This window comes from Fusarium odoratissimum (genome assembly GCF_000260195.1).
Source record: "Fusarium odoratissimum NRRL 54006 unplaced genomic scaffold supercont1.17, whole genome shotgun sequence".
Lineage (NCBI taxonomy): Eukaryota > Fungi > Ascomycota > Sordariomycetes > Hypocreales > Nectriaceae > Fusarium > Fusarium odoratissimum.
The window spans coordinates 667742-683127 of record NW_022158703.1 but is presented as its reverse complement, the minus strand read 5'-3'; the positions used below and the strand labels follow the sequence as shown (position 1 = coordinate 683127).

Genomic DNA, 15386 nt, shown 5'->3' with positions numbered 1-15386 from the left:
AGCAATTCATGCATTAGGAAGTAACAACGATCGTTGCTACGCAGCAAGTTCAAATTAAGTCGTAATGCGACGGTGGAATTGCCTCACTTTTATTACTGTGTTAGGAAGAAATGGATTGCGATGGTGAAGTTGACCCCGCTCTTTGGCCTGCCAATTTTAGACTGTGTCTGGTGGGAGGAAATCCGCAGTGGTAGCTGAGAGCTCTCCCCTGGTTTTCTCCAGAAGCTCAGGCGGGGTGAAATGGGCTGGTCTACGACGAAACGGGCTGCTAACACGCAGAGAAATTGGGTTGCTGTGGTGTTTGTTTTGCGGGGCCGGCCCAGTAAGAGCCGGTACTAAACCGATCACGGGGGGGAGTCCATCCCTCCAGTGTCATGATGCTTCATGAAAGGTTATTCAGTGGCAATCATTTGCAGTCTTGTAGGAACCATGATGTAGAGGATGAATGATTGTTATTTCTAGATAATTCTGTAGGGACTGATTCCTCAAACAAGGCCCGATATCTCTCCCCGACCCCGAAGTCTTCCGGGCATTCAACGTGCCTTGGTTACACCAGTTGCTCAGTTCGGACAGCTTCCCCGCACTTGCGATGGGCTACAGTGCGTCATGCAGTTAACTTTTGTTGACAAATCCGGCATAAGTTTCCGATGATACTGTACAAGTCGTCCCTTGGTAGTTTGACGAGATTCCGAGCGTGATCCGGGGACACCGTCTCGCCTCTAAAAAGAGTCCACTCACAGTCGTTCCTTTTCCAATCCACGTCCCTCGCGTTACGGTATAAATGCCAAACTCCACCCCCGCATCTCCTCCATGCCTCGGTTTCTCTTCCCTTCCTCTCGTATTCTGTCCTTGTCTGTTGCGAGGAGGACTCTGAATCTGAATCTGAACCAACAAACCACCAGATTATCGCTTCATACTTCAGCTCCAAAAATGGCCGACGAGAGAAAGTGTCCCGTGGCCCACAAGGTCCCCAACGTCGCTGGTCACGGCGTTACCCATCAGAAGTGGTGGCCCGAGGCTCTCAAGACCAACATTCTTCGTCAGCATAGCGCCGTCACCAATCCCTACGGCGAGAACTTCAACTACGCCGAGGCTTTCAACTCTATTGACTACAACGAGCTTAAGGAGGATCTGCGAAAGGTCTGCCGCGATTCGCAGGACTGGTGGCCTGCTGATTTCGGCCACTATGGTGGTCTCTTTGTCCGTATGTCGTGGCACGCCGTTGGAACATACCGTATCTTCGATGGCCGAGGTGGCGGCCGACAGGTAAAGAAATCTATTACACCCTCTCTCTCAATCGCGGACAAGTCTAACAGCGTCATAGGGTCAGCAAAGATTCGCCCCCCTCAACTCTTGGCCCGATAACGTTTCCCTCGACAAGGCCCGCCGTCTTCTGTGGCCCGTCAAGCAAAAGTACGGCAACAAGGTCTCATGGGCCGACCTGATCGTCATGGCTGGCAACGTCGCCCTCGAGGATATGGGCTTCAAGACCATTGGCTTCGCCGCTGGTCGTCCGGATACTTGGGAGGCTGACGAGGCTACCTACTACGGTGGCGAGGATACTTGGCTCGGAAACGACGTCCGTTACTCTGATGGCCACCCCGGAACCACCAAGCCTGGCGCTACCGATTCCGATCAGGCTCCCCACAAGAACATTCACACCCGCGAGCTTGAGAAGCCTCTGGCTGCTGCTCACCACGGTCTTATTTATGTTAACCCTGGTCAGTCCTCCCCCGAGACAATGCGTAATGCACAATCACTGACTTTATCGCAGAGGGTCCTGATGGCAACCCCGACCCCGTCGCCGCTGCCCGTGACATCCGCGAGACCTTCGGTCGCATGGCCATGAACGACGAGGAGACCGTCGCCCTCATCGCCGGTGGTCATACCGTCGGAAAGACTCACGGCGCTGGCTCAACCGACCACGTCGGCCCCGAGCCCGAGGCCGCTGATCTCGCCCAGCAGGGTCTCGGCTGGTCCAACAGCTACAAGACCGGCAAGGGTCCTCACACAACCACCTCCGGTCTCGAGGTTACCTGGACCAGCACTCCCGTCAAGTGGAGCCACGACTACCTCAAGTACCTCTTCCAGTTCGAATGGGAGCTCACAAAGAGCCCTGCTGGCGCTCACCAGTGGGTTGCCAAGGATGCCAACGCCACTGTTCCTGATGCTTTCGACCCCAACAAGAAGCAGAAGCCTACCATGTTGACCACCGATTTGTCTCTGCGATTCGACCCTGAGTACGAGAAGATCTCTCGTCGCTTCCTCGAGAACCCAGATCAGTTCAACGAGGCTTTCGCCAAGGCCTGGTTCAAGCTTACCCACCGTGACATGGGTCCCCGCGACCGATACCTCGGCCCTGAGGTCCCCAAGGAGGTCTTCCTCTGGCAAGACCCCGTTCCCGAGCGTGACTACAAGCTCGTCGACGATGGCGATATTTCCGCCATCAAGAACGAGATCCTCAAGTCTGGTGTTGACGTCTCCAAGCTCGTCTCTACCGCTTGGGCCTCCGCCTCCACCTTCCGAGGCAGTGATCTCCGCGGTGGTGCCAATGGCGCCCGTATCCGCCTTCAGCCGCAGAAGGACTGGGAGGTCAACAACCCCGCTCAATTGAGCAAGGTCCTCAGCACTCTTGAGGGCATCCAGAAGAAGTTCAACGACTCTCAGTCCAGCGGCAAGGCCATCTCCCTTGCTGATGTTATTGTTCTTGCTGGTTCCGCCGCCGTTGAGAAGGCTGCTAAGGATGCCGGTGTTAACATCACCGTGCCCTTCGCGCCCGGCCGCACCGACGCTACACAGGAGCAGACCGACGTCAAGTCTGTCAACCACCTTCAGCCTTTCGCTGATGGTTTCCGTAACTACGGCTCTTCTACAGACCGCGTCAAGCTTGAGCACCAGCTCATTGACCGCGCTCAACTCCTCACCCTCAGCGTCCCTGAGCTCACCGCTCTCATCGGTGGTCTCCGTGCCCTCAACACCAACTATGACGGCTCATCGCATGGTATCTTCACCAACCGTCCTGGTGTTCTGACCAACGACTTCTTCGTCAACCTGCTCGACATGAGCACTGAGTGGAAGGCCGTTGGAAACGGTGATATCTTCGAGGGTACTGATCGCAAGACTGGTGCCAAGAAGTGGACCGGTACCCGTGTCGATCTTGTCTTTGGTTCACATGCTGAGCTCCGCGCTACAGCTGAGACATATGCTGAGGCTGGTGGACAGGAGAAGCTTGTCAAGGACTTTGTTGCTGCTTGGACCAAGGTGATGAACCTGGACCGATTTGATCTTGCGAACGGTTCTTCACCCAAGGCCTCTCCTCGACTGTAATTAATGAGCAATGTATCAAAATACCATTGAGAATGAATGATTACGAATTTATTAGTTAATTGTATCTGTCCTCTATCCCCCCCCGCTGATGCACTTTGTGATTGTATGTATCGATCAATTGATCTTGGCTTTATTCAACGTCCTGACAACGTTCGTGATGGCGGGGTAGCGACGAGCCTCGGCCCGGACGTCGATCGGAGCTTACGATACCATGGCTCCGATAGGCCTTCACAATTCTTGCGCCAAATGGCACCATTTGCGCGACATTTACAGTCTAAATTTATCCTATAGGAAGTTGACCGTATGCTTGAACGGTCTCACTATTAATGTATTGTTTTACTGTTTTGTGGTGCATTTGCTGATGCCCTGTTCTAGCAGAAGTTGTCCTCGGATCTGATACCGCGCGCCGGCCCCACTGCCGGGTGACCCCCGAGCATTCCGATCATGTGAAGCGTCGTTCCGATGAGGCTGAACTCAAAGTCACAGATGAATGACCAACATGGCAATCAAAGCCATAAGGCTGTATATCCGCACAAAGCGCTCGACGGATTATAATGCCGAAGGATTTGCATGCATCAGCAACCTTAGCAAATAGTAGATTTAGTGGTCTCTGTCCTCTACTTCTCCTACTTCTTCTGCTGGTGCGAGGTACACGCCTTGACAAGATATATACATCCAGTCGAATTTGTGTTCTCGTGTTTCAGTCTTGATTCCAAGGTCCGACCTAACCTTGCGATCAGAACTGGAATCATCGACGAGGGCAAAACAAGGCGCCTCATCCGAATCATGACATAAAGCTATCACAACATTCCTTCCGACCATACAGTGCCCATGTTACTAGCTGACGATTGTCGAGCACCTTGTGGCATTTCTCATCGAGGTAGATGTAAAGTTCCTGTGTGAATTAGTATGTGTATGATGTTTGGGAGTGTCACCACGTACCAGTCACCGGCGGGCTTAGTGCATTGGTGGATAGATGGATGTCTTCGTAGCCAGGCGTCTAGGAAGATAATATAATATAGGTGGCAACTGACTTCATGATGAAGTCGTCAGAGCGGTGACAGATACGTCATGTTGGGCAACAGCCTTGTAGCAGCCCATAAACCTGTCGAGTTTAGACCCGTAGCTCGTGTACACACTCGTAAGCGGGCCTAAAGTTGTAGCCGATTGCGGGAACAAAGGTCGCCTGCACTGAAGGGAATCCACGGACAGGAAAAGTTGGGCAGATTCAGGATCTTCGGTGAATCGGAAAGCTTGATGTGTTGACGACACATGAATTGCTCGTGTGGAAGCTCATTGTGGGAATGATATCGGCAACGGTGAAGGGTTTCATTTCGAAGTGAGGCAATGAGCGCTTCGTCCTCAAACCTCAAGAGGGCGGAATCTGCGAGATGAACGCTGAAGTTGGCAAAATCCTGAGCTTCGACGTTAGCGAATCGAGAAAAGGTATTCTGAGTTGCATCCTCTGACGAACTCTGATGCTCTTTGTTGGACACGATCAAGCTGTCCTGGACGCGGAATGCTGCACATTGCGCTGGCTGCGTGTACCCATCGATGTTGAGAGAGGCTGCACATTTTTGTGCGACCGCTAAATTGCCGAGGAGCAACAACAAGCAAAGAGGGACTGGATAGCAAGATGAAGAACCTGAGGCATGAACATTCAATCGATCATAATGTCCTCAGGTGCCTGAAAATTTCGGCCACTGCTTTACGGGGCATGAGAAGCCTACCTTCGCGGGGAGTCATCGCACATGTTCACACGGCTCCAGCCAGTGCCGAAACCTGCCAAAGGACCGCTGAGGTAATGACACGAGTAACTGAAGATATCCTGTGCTTCAGCCTACTGCTGTGCTTTAAATATATTTAATCGTCGTATAATGAAGGGTTCTATCGTCGCTATGCGTATATAGCAAAAGAATCTATGGCGAAAGACCGGGAGAGTTCGTCATGCTGAGAGGCGGAAGGGGAGCTTTCACATCCCGCAGCTGAATCATCTCTGGAAGGTAACGGTGTTCTGCTTGGGGGAACCGCTTCAAACCGTACTCAGCTTGTTTGTTGTTGGGATTGATGGCTGAGGGACACTTGGCAATCGCACACAAAGGTTATGCAAACGCAAAACACTAAGCATGTCGGGGCTTGTTCTCCAAACAAGATTGGGACATTACGATGTGACATAGAGAAAACCTATGATACCAATTTAGCGAGGATTTGTGTATATTGATTACCATAAAGTGAAGAGGCCAATATCGGTTGCTCAACCAACATTTGCGGCTGAAGTAGGTCTACCAAACAGAGGCTGATTGCCACTTGTCAAACGAATTTTCTGGTGCTCAAACCTTCTCAAGTGAAACGAGTGAGGGCGGGCTGCCCACCCAATGACCATTTGTAAACAAGGCAGCCAACAGGTCAAAAAAAAAGTATCCCGAAAGCAATAAAAGTGATTGCGCTTGGTGCTGAGACTCGCGAGCAACACATTAACAATGCGCAAAGGGGCCATCATGAATATCATCTCAGAGCAGCAAAACCGTAAGTGGCAATCTTGCGATACTAGCAGTTTCAAATAAAACATGACCGTTTGGCGCTCCGGTGCTTGATAGGACCGCTGCCGGGAGGATTGTTAGAAGGCAGTCTGAGACACCCTTCAGAGCCCTGAGCATAAGTGGATGTATATGGTGGCAACCAAACGAAAACGACCGTAAAGGGATAAAGAGAGACCGGCAAACCCTTTGCAATCACTTGTGTTGTCACTCCTGCAGACCTCCACACTCTGTGCCATCCTTATCCATGAACTGCTTCACAAGTCCCTGCGGACAAAATGACCGTGATAGTCTGTTCAGGAACAACGACTCAATGGGATCATGGCGCAGCCTTTACGACAGTACAAGTCTGGGAGAGCCTTACCTGTCTCAAAAACTCCTTAGTAGTATGCCACTCTAAGATGGGCGGCTGACAACCTGATCCATGCTGTTGGACCCTGAAGGGCGGCATCTGGGCGGCGTGAGCGGCATAAGTACCTATTTCTTCAACTCAGACAAGAAAGAAAGCACTGAACAATAGCTCTGTGGGGCAAACAAGTATAATGAAACTTGCAAAGATGCAGCCCGCAAGAGTCAGCGCGCGTCGTCGGAACGCTCAGTAATCAGGTCCCAGCCACTCTAAAATTAGAACAAAAACAGACGGCCGGTACCTCAACCATATTCGACAACAGTAACAGTATCACGGAAGCTCTATGTACCCGGGGAATTGGGTAAAATGAAGTATGGCGTTAGACCGAGGGTAAGAGCTTTCCCAGCGATGGGACGAAGTGAGTGGCTGAGTTTCTGACATCGCAGGGATTCTTCGTCGAAACTACTCGAAATCCGGAACGGTCTTTTCGTGAGAACTAGGCGAGCTTTAAATTGGTTCATGAGATTGTGAGGATTGCATTTGTATAAAATAACCATTTGGAGCTGTTATAATCGAACATCAATAACATCTTCGTTTGCAAACTAGTCCTTCGCTTTGTTACAGCCACTCGCTTTAAAATACAAATAACAAACACTGTACACAAATAGCCACCAAATATTCACAAAAATGATCGTTGGCCGCGTTATTGGCGTACTTCTGCCATTCGCACTCGCAATTGCGGCTGCCATCTTCACCCTCGTCCCCGCACTCGCAGGCATCACCGACAAATCTCTCTACCTCATCCAGCTCGATTTCGAGAATCTTAGCATCAGTCCTGCAAGTGAACTTGTCGACAAGATCTTGCCACGTGCCGAGACAGTCGAAAAGAATATTACTGCCGAACTCCTTGGGCTTGACAAGACCTACGATATTACGCCCTGGGGATACTGTCATACTGATAGAGATGATAAGCGAGAGTGCTCAAGTCCCAAGTTTGATTGGGTCAGAAAGACTATATCAACAAACCACATCAAGAGTGTTGATAAAGATGTCGAGGTCAAACTGCCGAAAGAGATCAAGGCTGCTATCCAAACCTTTGGATCGATGACGAAAGGAGCCGAAGTTGCCTTCATTGTGGCCTTGATAGAGCTCACCATCGAGATTGCTCTTGGTATCTTTGCTGTTTGCTCTCGCGAGCTCACCTGCTGGACATGGATGGCAAGTGGCCTTGCTTCCGCGTTTGTCCTCGCGTCAGCCATTCTCTCCACTATCATGGCCTCCGTCTCGATTGGTGCCGTGGAAACTACTGCTAAGCTCTATGGAGTCAAGGGAAAAGTCAACGTCGTTTTCCTTGCCATCATTTGGATTGGTGCTGCATTTGTAATCGCTGCAAACCTCCTCTGGATAATACCAACTCTCTGCTGCAGCACCACCACCAATCGAAAGGACCCTGAAGGCAAGGGACTGCTCGAGCATAGTCGCCACTCTGGAGCTTATGTCCCTATTGATGGTGATCACGAGATGCAGCCGACATACCATAATCGTGGTCTGGCGCCATCTCCCCGGACGGATCTTGCCTATGAACCATACAGCCATCAGGTTTAAGATCGTGAGTCAGATTTAGAACCAACGAGTGCTATGATAGATCTTGGGCACGACTGCAACTTGTCAGGATGTTTGATGTTGAGATGCTTCAATAGATTGGGGTATAGTTACACATTTAGACTCTCATTTGGGATGTGTATACAGAAGCATTTGTTAGACTTTAGAAAGGCAGCAGACAACAATTTCTTACACCTAAACATGCAGTCCTCCCTATTCGTAGTAAATATGTACGGGGCATCCTTTTAAGGCTTAGAGGTGCCTCTTTACTCAACAACCCAAACACACATCCTTCGGGTACAGAATTTCCCCGATTCCGCCCGTTACCAATCCCATGTTTGACCTCTTTCACAAGCCTTTTATCGCCACGAGGAACCGCAAGGCGAACATACGACCTTGTTGCACTTGCAAAGACAACATGGACGTGCCTATCGCCACTGGTACAAGTGTCCATGGTGCAATAGTTTGCCTCAGCGCTGTTCAATTTGAGTCGCCAACAAAGGCCCACTGAAGCCTCGCAGGCTAAAAGACTGATAGCGGAACTAACCGACTTCGCTGTAGTGCAATGGCCATGTCAAGGGTGGTCGGACTTCATCAGTAAGCAGAGTGGCGACATGTTACAGGAGTCGGAGAAATTATTCAGCCCTACAGGCCAGAAACTTGCTATTGGAAGTGACTCAGAGCGCGTAGAGAACGTTTTACTCAAGGATGAGATGAGAATTACCGATGTGCTGGTGCTAGAGCGACTGGCCATGAATGGTGGATGGAAAAATGAGCTCTACTGACACGCTGCCTTCTAGAAGCCTCCACCGATTATACACATTTATTGTAGTGGCTTAGTGATCAACTGGCCAAATTGTATATGTGGGCCTCGTAAGCGGGAACGTGTTGGGGATGCCTTCACATCTGTACTGGAAGTTCGTATTTGCAAAAGTTTGTGGCTGTCACCTTCATGTTGGACTTGGCCCAGATGCAATGGAACACCAACGAGGCCTTACTTAGCAAAACGTCTCTGACTGACGATCGGGCCTTTTCTTTCTTTTGAGTATTTAATATCTTCAGCATTGCAGAAGCTTCTTTCACTCTCATTCTCCTCAGCCTGCTCGTTCTTGTACTCTACCCCAGCACCATGAAGATCACCTCCTTGTTTGCCCCACTCGCCGGGAGGTAATATCTAGATGACCGACTTCCAGTCTATGAAATGATCTTGGGGCAGCGCAGACATCAATAAGGAATGGATGAGATGTAAACACAAAAGCGTCTCAGAGGCGTGCTAAGTTGTTTGGAGAGTCCTCTTTCTTTGCTCGTTATGCCCCAAGTGAGTTGTGAGTAAGTAGTCACTAATTCCTCTCAAAACACGTATTCTCGATGCACAATTGACATTAGTCTCTTTCCTCTTGTTCATTCAATTCCTCGTGGCTTTGATCTGACACGTGCTCCTGAAGCCGAGAAATCTCGATGACAATAAGCCCTAAAATCCTTCGCATATCACTGTTCCCGCTCTAAATGCAGATCTGCCCTGACTATGCTTTGCCAATCCCCGCTTCGTGTCTTAAATCGGCAAAGCGTAGTTCAGCTACTGAGCTTGCTTACTCTTGCTATCCAATCAAATAGTGGCAAATCTTCAATCCCTTGATCCCGAATCCTCAGCTAAATCACCATGCGACACAATATTCCGATAGTATTACGTAGATAGTGGAGATATTTAGACTGGACTTCCACTTTTGAAGTAACGATAACCGAACATCTTGGCCTATTTGCCAAGCTCAATGAACATTGACACTGGATTTGGTGGTTGATCGGCAGATTTTGCTGTCAGCTCAGCCTCGGGTTTCCTGATCTCCCGAGGCTTAGATGCTCTTCGTGGGGTAAAAAGGATTAAACCCCGACACATTCCTTGCGGACAGCAATAGGCAGCAAGTTTGTCTCGTCGAAGGATTCTAGATGCGACATTGTCCCGTTCAAAGTGATGTCATTTATGCGGTATTGGGAAGTGAGTTGGCTGGAGACTTGAGCTTGGGAATGACTTGGTGCAACTCCCGAGAACAGTGAAAGGAATGCATATATATATATAGATCATCAGCAGACCATCATTAAAGTCTGTTCATCAACCACAGGCATTATTCACCCTTCACAACCCAACCAAAACAGACACTCGCCAACCCAGTATCAATATGCCTTCTCCCCGTAACATTCTCTTCGGCCTTTTGGCTGCCTCACTTTCATCCACCGTCGTAGCGGAGCATCTTCGCGTTGTTTGGTCACAAGGCGACTTCTCAACCATCTCCGGACCCAGCGGCGGAAGCCAAAGCGGTCACAGCTCCGGCTTCACAATCCTCAAAGACGACGGCACTGCCATTTACAGCAAGGCATATCCCGCCGACCACTCTCCCTGCTACAACACCGGCGATGGACGCGAGTTCACTTTCGGCGGAGATTGCTGGACCAAAGAGCGCAAGTTCCGCTGCAAGTCCTCGTTTGCTGGTGACCCCGAGTCATGCGAGGTCAAGGACCAGGATGGAAACAGTCTTGGTACTGGAGAGGGCAAGACTGACACAACCTTCATTGGCATCGCTATCGCGCAAGACTCTGCGTGCGTTGTTGAGTTCAATACTGATGATGATGAGGATTGCCCTAAGGATGAGGACAACAACCTGGGTGTTAGATCTGGTTAGGTGTCATCAGTCGGTGAGGGGAAAGGTTAGGTAGTAGTGAGGGCATTGGAGTGTAATGCTGTTTTGTGTAATGTATGTTCCTCGCCTTCTTGGATCTCTCAATCTGATAGACCAAGTAGAGTCAAATGATTTGAGCCTCTTATCTTCTACAGGGTTCAGCCAAATGTGCTTTGCGTTTTAATTGCTATGTCAAAGACACCTCGATACTCTTATGTGTTGATGGCGGATTTTCGGTGCCTCATATGGTGGAATAGTCACCAATAAACACGATCATGTAACTCACGCGTAGAGCCCGAAAGGACGGGCATGGATCTTTTATAGGACGCATATATGAGTCATACTCTCGGCAGGTAGCATGTGAGCTTGATCGCTCTGCACAGCCAATAATAGACTTGGAAATATGGCAAAACAATAGTACTGCCACCAAAGGTTCTTTGTTTAGCCATCGACTTACTGACTAGGCACTTTTTATATATGTCATAAATGGGGGGCTATTTGTAAACAAAAAGCTAAATCTTGTTCCGATGCCATATCAGGGGTTCTGACACAGTTGCGAGAAATTGCAAGAAATCACGGTTGAAAAGGCAAAAGCATAAAGTACTGTGAAGCTCTAAATGCTTTACAGAGCCGCTGAGGCCATTCGCTGGGAGTAACTTTGCTCTCAAAATGAATGGATCACTGGCCATTATAATTGCAGGTAGACAAAATAGATTTGCCCCATAGTACTATAGTGTTTTTGGCTCACACTTAAACAGACCATTTATGCTGAAGTCTACGTACAAAGAGTTTTCGATCGAATGAACAAGAATTTGTCAATGCTGAAGATGAGGAGTCGAAATTAGTCATATTCTTGGTTACCCTGGAGATGTTTTGCGGAGATATCGGTAAAGTTTATAAAAACTGAACAAGCTTGCTCGTCAGGAGTTTGTCGCAAAGTCTTTCGAGATGCAAGTGTATTATAAATATCGGATACATTCGCCTTCCTTATCTCATTCCCTCTCTTTGTTATTATTATTATTGCAACTACAAGAAAGCCATAAAACTAGCCCAAGGTATCCAGAAAGATCTTTGGATAGACAAATCTCCTTCAACACCATTTCCCACTTAACAGTCGGTCGACCTACCCCTCACCATCATATTCTTGGCACATTGGAGCCCCTCTCCTATTTCGACAATCCTACAGAAAACTGATCTTCTACAGCTAACACCCAGTTTTGACCAAAATCTACACGACAATATGGGTGTAAAGAATTGCGGTTCTTTGGATGGGAGCCCGCCCCCATTATATCACGGGGGTTCGGCAGATGAGGACAGTGTCTGCAGTGAAGATGCGAGGATTTTGACGTGGCATGGATTGGCTCCAGATGTCAAACTCGAGATGAACTACCCATGTGGGTTCACCTTCAATCAAGATCGTCATTTCGACATGTATGGCCCGCTCGGAGCTGTCCCGTCTGATCATGCAGTCAACGCCCGATCGTCTTTCCAGCACGTCCCAACTTCCTACTCACCACCGGCATATGACTATACCTGTCCCTCACAGCTCGATCCAGAATCAGATGTATCTGAGAATGAGCCAGATCAATCGTCTAACGACGATCCACAAGTCAAAACAGAAGCCAAAAACTACATTGACCCTGTTGATGTTATCCTCAACGAAATCCGAAGATTACACATGGCAGATGTTCAGCTAAAGAAAGAACTGATAACGGGGCTTGAAAGCCAGTGTGCCATGTACTCGCAGTCCCTGAGTGTTGTCCAGGGGCAGCTGAGCCAAGCAAACAAGTTGATCGAGTTCTGGGGTGAACAGATCGACACAAACACGAAGCAACTCGAAATTGTGGACAGCCGTTGCCGTGACAGTCACATCAATGCGCAGGGCTCGATCAAAGAACTCAGTGATCTCATGATGACAGACATCAAGGAACGGAGGAGGTTCAGACATTCCCTGGAAGAAAAAGGTCTGATTCAAATCACCTGACTTTTGAGACATGCCACAGACAGTAGAACATGCCAGAAATGTCTCTTGGCTGAATAATGGGTTTGGGTTTGGGGACCAGAAAATTTACAAGAGGTTGATTAGACAGTTGGGGTTGGGGCTGAGCTGGAGTTTTTAGAATGTTCGCAAAGCGATTTCCTTACGGATTTTTTTTATCCAACCTTTTATTGTGGAAGAGAAGCTTCTACAAACTTCGGAATCTGAGGAATAGCTAAAATGTGATCATGTTAAGGTTTTGTCTGCCTGAAATCAACATTAGTGTTGGAAGTCTAATCTGAAGGCGAATGGTGTGGTGTTTAAGGGTAGCTAAGCGAAAATGTGAGGCCTTCCCCTTCTTGGCATGATTCGTTGGAAATCACCACGACAAAAATGCGTGAATGTTAGCACAACTGTTCGAGAAGCTTAATAAACGAAGATAAAGCCTATTTAATTCTCGTTTCAAGATGACAGACCGTCAATCCGCATTACCTAATCAACAAGGATATTGCTTACGCCCCTCCCAATTTAGTTTAGGCAGATGCACAGCAAAGATGAAACCTGCTTGACGTTGCAATTTCCCAACAAACAAGTTGAGGTCATCATCGCCATGTCTGGGCATCAGAAGTACACGGGCGGAGGCTCATCTCCAGTTGAAGTAACCTCGGCGTCGGATAATAATCCCGTTCAGATTATCTTGACACCGCCTACGCCAATCGTCTCCACCGGAAACTTTGACCGACGAGGGGAAGACACGTTCAAGGAGGTTCTTCCTGCGGTGTCTGAGGAGAAAGAAGTTGTTCAGAAGACAGATGGATCTGACGAGAAGGAAGTTTATGTTGTAAACGAGGGACATGATGAGAAGGAAGTCTATATACCCGCCGCGGAGAAAGAGGTTTATGACCATGGGCTCGAGAAGGAGGTGCACGACTTGAGGCTTCATGATGGACATGATGAGAAGCAAATCTACGACCCAAGCGAACAAATTGCTCAGGCGCAGCGCATCGACTCATTAGAGAAAGAAGTTCTCCCTCAAACAAACCACGAGGATCACAAAGGGTTCTACCATCCAAACTACTCAGCCCAGTCTCTACCAACCCAAGACAAAGAGAACGAAGCGTCTATGGCGGTTCAGAAATACAACAGCAACACGAATGAGCGTAGAGAGAGTATCTCAACCGCATCCACCGAAACATCAGAGAAGAAAGATAGCGCTGCTCGGGGTTACTACCAACGCCATGTCAACAAATGGAACCAAGCAGTCGACAAGAAGAAGAAGGCCTGGACGACATTCACCAACAATTCAAGTACAGCTATGACAGAGAAAGCCAATCAAATCGATAAAGGATTCAAGGATCGTTGTACGGCGTTCGAGAATGGCACTACAGCCAAGTTGAACCAGCTTGATAGAAGTATCAGCGACAGTGTTGATCGAGCCGGAAAGAATGTCAACACCAAGGTCGCGAATTGGAAGACGGGTATGGGAAATATGAAGAGTCAGAGTATGAATAGTGTCAAGACCTTAGGATCTCGATGTCAGATTGGTACGACGGAGGGGAAGAAAGAGAAGGAGGCACAGTGATAAAGGTGTTTTGAATCGCTTAGGAGTTCAGTGTCACTTTCAGTTCAGTTTCAGCCTTTGTTTCTCGTTCAGTCAGCTCATACACGATAGCGCATTCATTGGTCTCAGCATTGTAACATAGTCATTCATTATCGCATCCTAATACCACTCAAGGCCGTCATATGTTCCATCCAGTTTCCCGTCCTTATTAAGCTTGATTACCGCCTCCTTAGTTCTCCTTGTCATGAGCTTAGGGTATTCAGGCGATGTAACTGGAGGCGCTGGCTGGGTTGTATCCTGACGGAGCCAAGCCACACGGCGGGCTCCATTAACGGTTTTGACGGCATCGCACAGGGTAGCTATGTCGGATTCTTCGAAAGCCCCTCCTAGCACAACGGCGCGGGGAGCATTATTGTAGTTTCCGGAGCCGATGGCGCTGCTGTCAGGATGAGATGGCGGACTTTTACCGGCAAGAAGAGCAGGTATGATGACTCGTCCCGAGTTTCCAGGTAAGATGAATTGAACGACTAATGATATTAGTATCGGAGGTGTACTGGTGCTATTTTTTACCTTCAATCTCTGGCTTGAGAGCTTCAATCACTCTTTCACCGATGAATTCGGTTTTTCCGCACAGGATAATGGGGATCGGGCTCGTTTCCGACATTCTGATTACTATCGGGATGGAGTTTCAAGGGTAAGCAGAAATAGAAGTGACCCTGTCTGGATGACCGCCAGAGTTGTATTTAAACCAGGTTCAGGCCAAGCTTCAGACCCCGACCTAAATGCTGACGCGACGTGATCATGAGGGGTAAGACCTAAGCTGCAAGCATAGAATATTATGTTTATTGTTCTGCTTTTTTACTCACTGAAGCTATTCACGAATATTCATGTGCCTGCACTGTGAATATCTCGGGAGTTGTCCCAGATGGGGCTGTGGGTTTCGGATGGTCGAGATGCCGAAGGACCACGAAATGCGAAAAAAAAGGTGACCTCCACTGTAATTACCGCCCAAAGCGCTGGGTCCTGCAGATCACCGATAACCAAAACCACAAATACGGGCATCAATAAAAAATTCTACTGGTCTCAAATGACGTTATTGGCGATCGACCCATCGATCATTTCCATCATCACAATCATCGACTGCAAGGGTGAAAAAAAGAAAAGATCAGCTGGAATAAGGCTGGGCAGCAAGGGATAAACGTGCGTGCGGTGATCACTCTCCTTGCTGTGTGACAGACGCAAGGGCCGTGTGATATGAAGCCACGCGATAATCAGGCCTGTCAAGAGGGAAGAACATCTTCATCGGAGGGTTTATTCCCTAGCGATATTTAACGCTTTGACTCTCGTATCTTGTTATGGT

General features: G+C 48.7%; 7 protein-coding genes across 7 annotated transcripts; 6 read left to right on the top strand and 1 right to left on the bottom strand.

Moving 5' to 3' along the window:
* Nucleotides 1-274: 274 nt before the first annotated feature.
* Nucleotides 275-4158, top strand: FOIG_10218 (catalase-peroxidase). The gene is made up of 3 exons (XM_031210528.1): nt 275-1266; nt 1325-1721; nt 1775-4158. Exons 1-3 carry the CDS (start codon nt 811-813, stop codon nt 3325-3327), a joined length of 2406 nt encoding a protein of 801 aa, XP_031060006.1. The 5' UTR covers nt 275-810; the 3' UTR covers nt 3328-4158.
* A 2742-nt stretch (nt 4159-6900) lies between these two features.
* Nucleotides 6901-7818, top strand: FOIG_10217 (uncharacterized protein; the record flags this gene model as incomplete). The annotated part of the gene is made up of 1 exon (XM_031210527.1): nt 6901-7818. One exon carries the CDS (start codon nt 6901-6903, stop codon nt 7816-7818), a length of 918 nt encoding a protein of 305 aa, XP_031060005.1.
* A 415-nt stretch (nt 7819-8233) lies between these two features.
* FOIG_10216 (uncharacterized protein) lies at nt 8234-8600 on the top strand (the record flags this gene model as incomplete). Its single annotated transcript, XM_031210526.1, has 3 exons — nt 8234-8278; nt 8377-8412; nt 8439-8600. The coding sequence occupies 3 exons, from the start codon at nt 8234-8236 to the stop codon at nt 8598-8600; spliced, it is 243 nt and encodes an 80-aa protein (XP_031060004.1).
* A 1388-nt stretch (nt 8601-9988) lies between these two features.
* FOIG_10215 (uncharacterized protein) lies at nt 9989-10490 on the top strand (the record flags this gene model as incomplete). The annotated part of the gene is made up of 1 exon (XM_031210525.1): nt 9989-10490. A coding segment is annotated over one exon (502 nt), but the record flags the coding sequence as incomplete, so codon positions are not given.
* Nucleotides 10491-11916: 1426 nt separating this feature from the next.
* On the top strand, nt 11917-12471 carry FOIG_10214 (uncharacterized protein; the record flags this gene model as incomplete). The annotated part of the gene is made up of 1 exon (XM_031210524.1): nt 11917-12471. One exon carries the CDS (start codon nt 11917-11919, stop codon nt 12469-12471), a length of 555 nt encoding a protein of 184 aa, XP_031060002.1.
* Nucleotides 12472-12905: 434 nt separating this feature from the next.
* Nucleotides 12906-14220, top strand: FOIG_10213 (uncharacterized protein). The gene has a single exon (XM_031210523.1). It carries the CDS (start codon nt 13007-13009, stop codon nt 14045-14047), a length of 1041 nt encoding a protein of 346 aa, XP_031060001.1. The 5' UTR covers nt 12906-13006; the 3' UTR covers nt 14048-14220.
* On the bottom strand, nt 13030-14749 carry FOIG_10212 (uncharacterized protein). Its single transcript, XM_031210522.1, has 2 exons — nt 14597-14749; nt 13030-14553 (listed from the first exon to the last, which is right to left on the bottom strand). The coding sequence occupies exons 1-2, from the start codon at nt 14688-14690 to the stop codon at nt 14186-14188; spliced, it is 462 nt and encodes a 153-aa protein (XP_031060000.1). The 5' UTR covers nt 14691-14749; the 3' UTR covers nt 13030-14185.
* Nucleotides 14750-15386: the final 637 nt, after the last annotated feature.

Coding starts and splice junctions, on each gene's coding strand:
- FOIG_10212 (XM_031210522.1), bottom strand. CDS start 14,690: ATGTCGGAAACGAGCCCGATCCCCATTATCCTGTGCGGAAAAACCGAA. Junction 14,554..14,596: donor TCTCAAGCCAGAGATTGAAG/GTAAAAAATAGC, acceptor TAATATCATTAG/TCGTTCAATTCATCTTACCT.
- FOIG_10218 (XM_031210528.1), top strand. CDS start 811: ATGCCTCGGTTTCTCTTCCCTTCCTCTCGTATTCTGTCCTTGTCTGTT. Junction 1,267..1,324: donor GCCGAGGTGGCGGCCGACAG/GTAAAGAAATCT, acceptor ACAGCGTCATAG/GGTCAGCAAAGATTCGCCCC. Junction 1,722..1,774: donor TCTTATTTATGTTAACCCTG/GTCAGTCCTCCC, acceptor ACTTTATCGCAG/AGGGTCCTGATGGCAACCCC.
- FOIG_10213 (XM_031210523.1), top strand. CDS start 13,007: ATGCACAGCAAAGATGAAACCTGCTTGACGTTGCAATTTCCCAACAAA.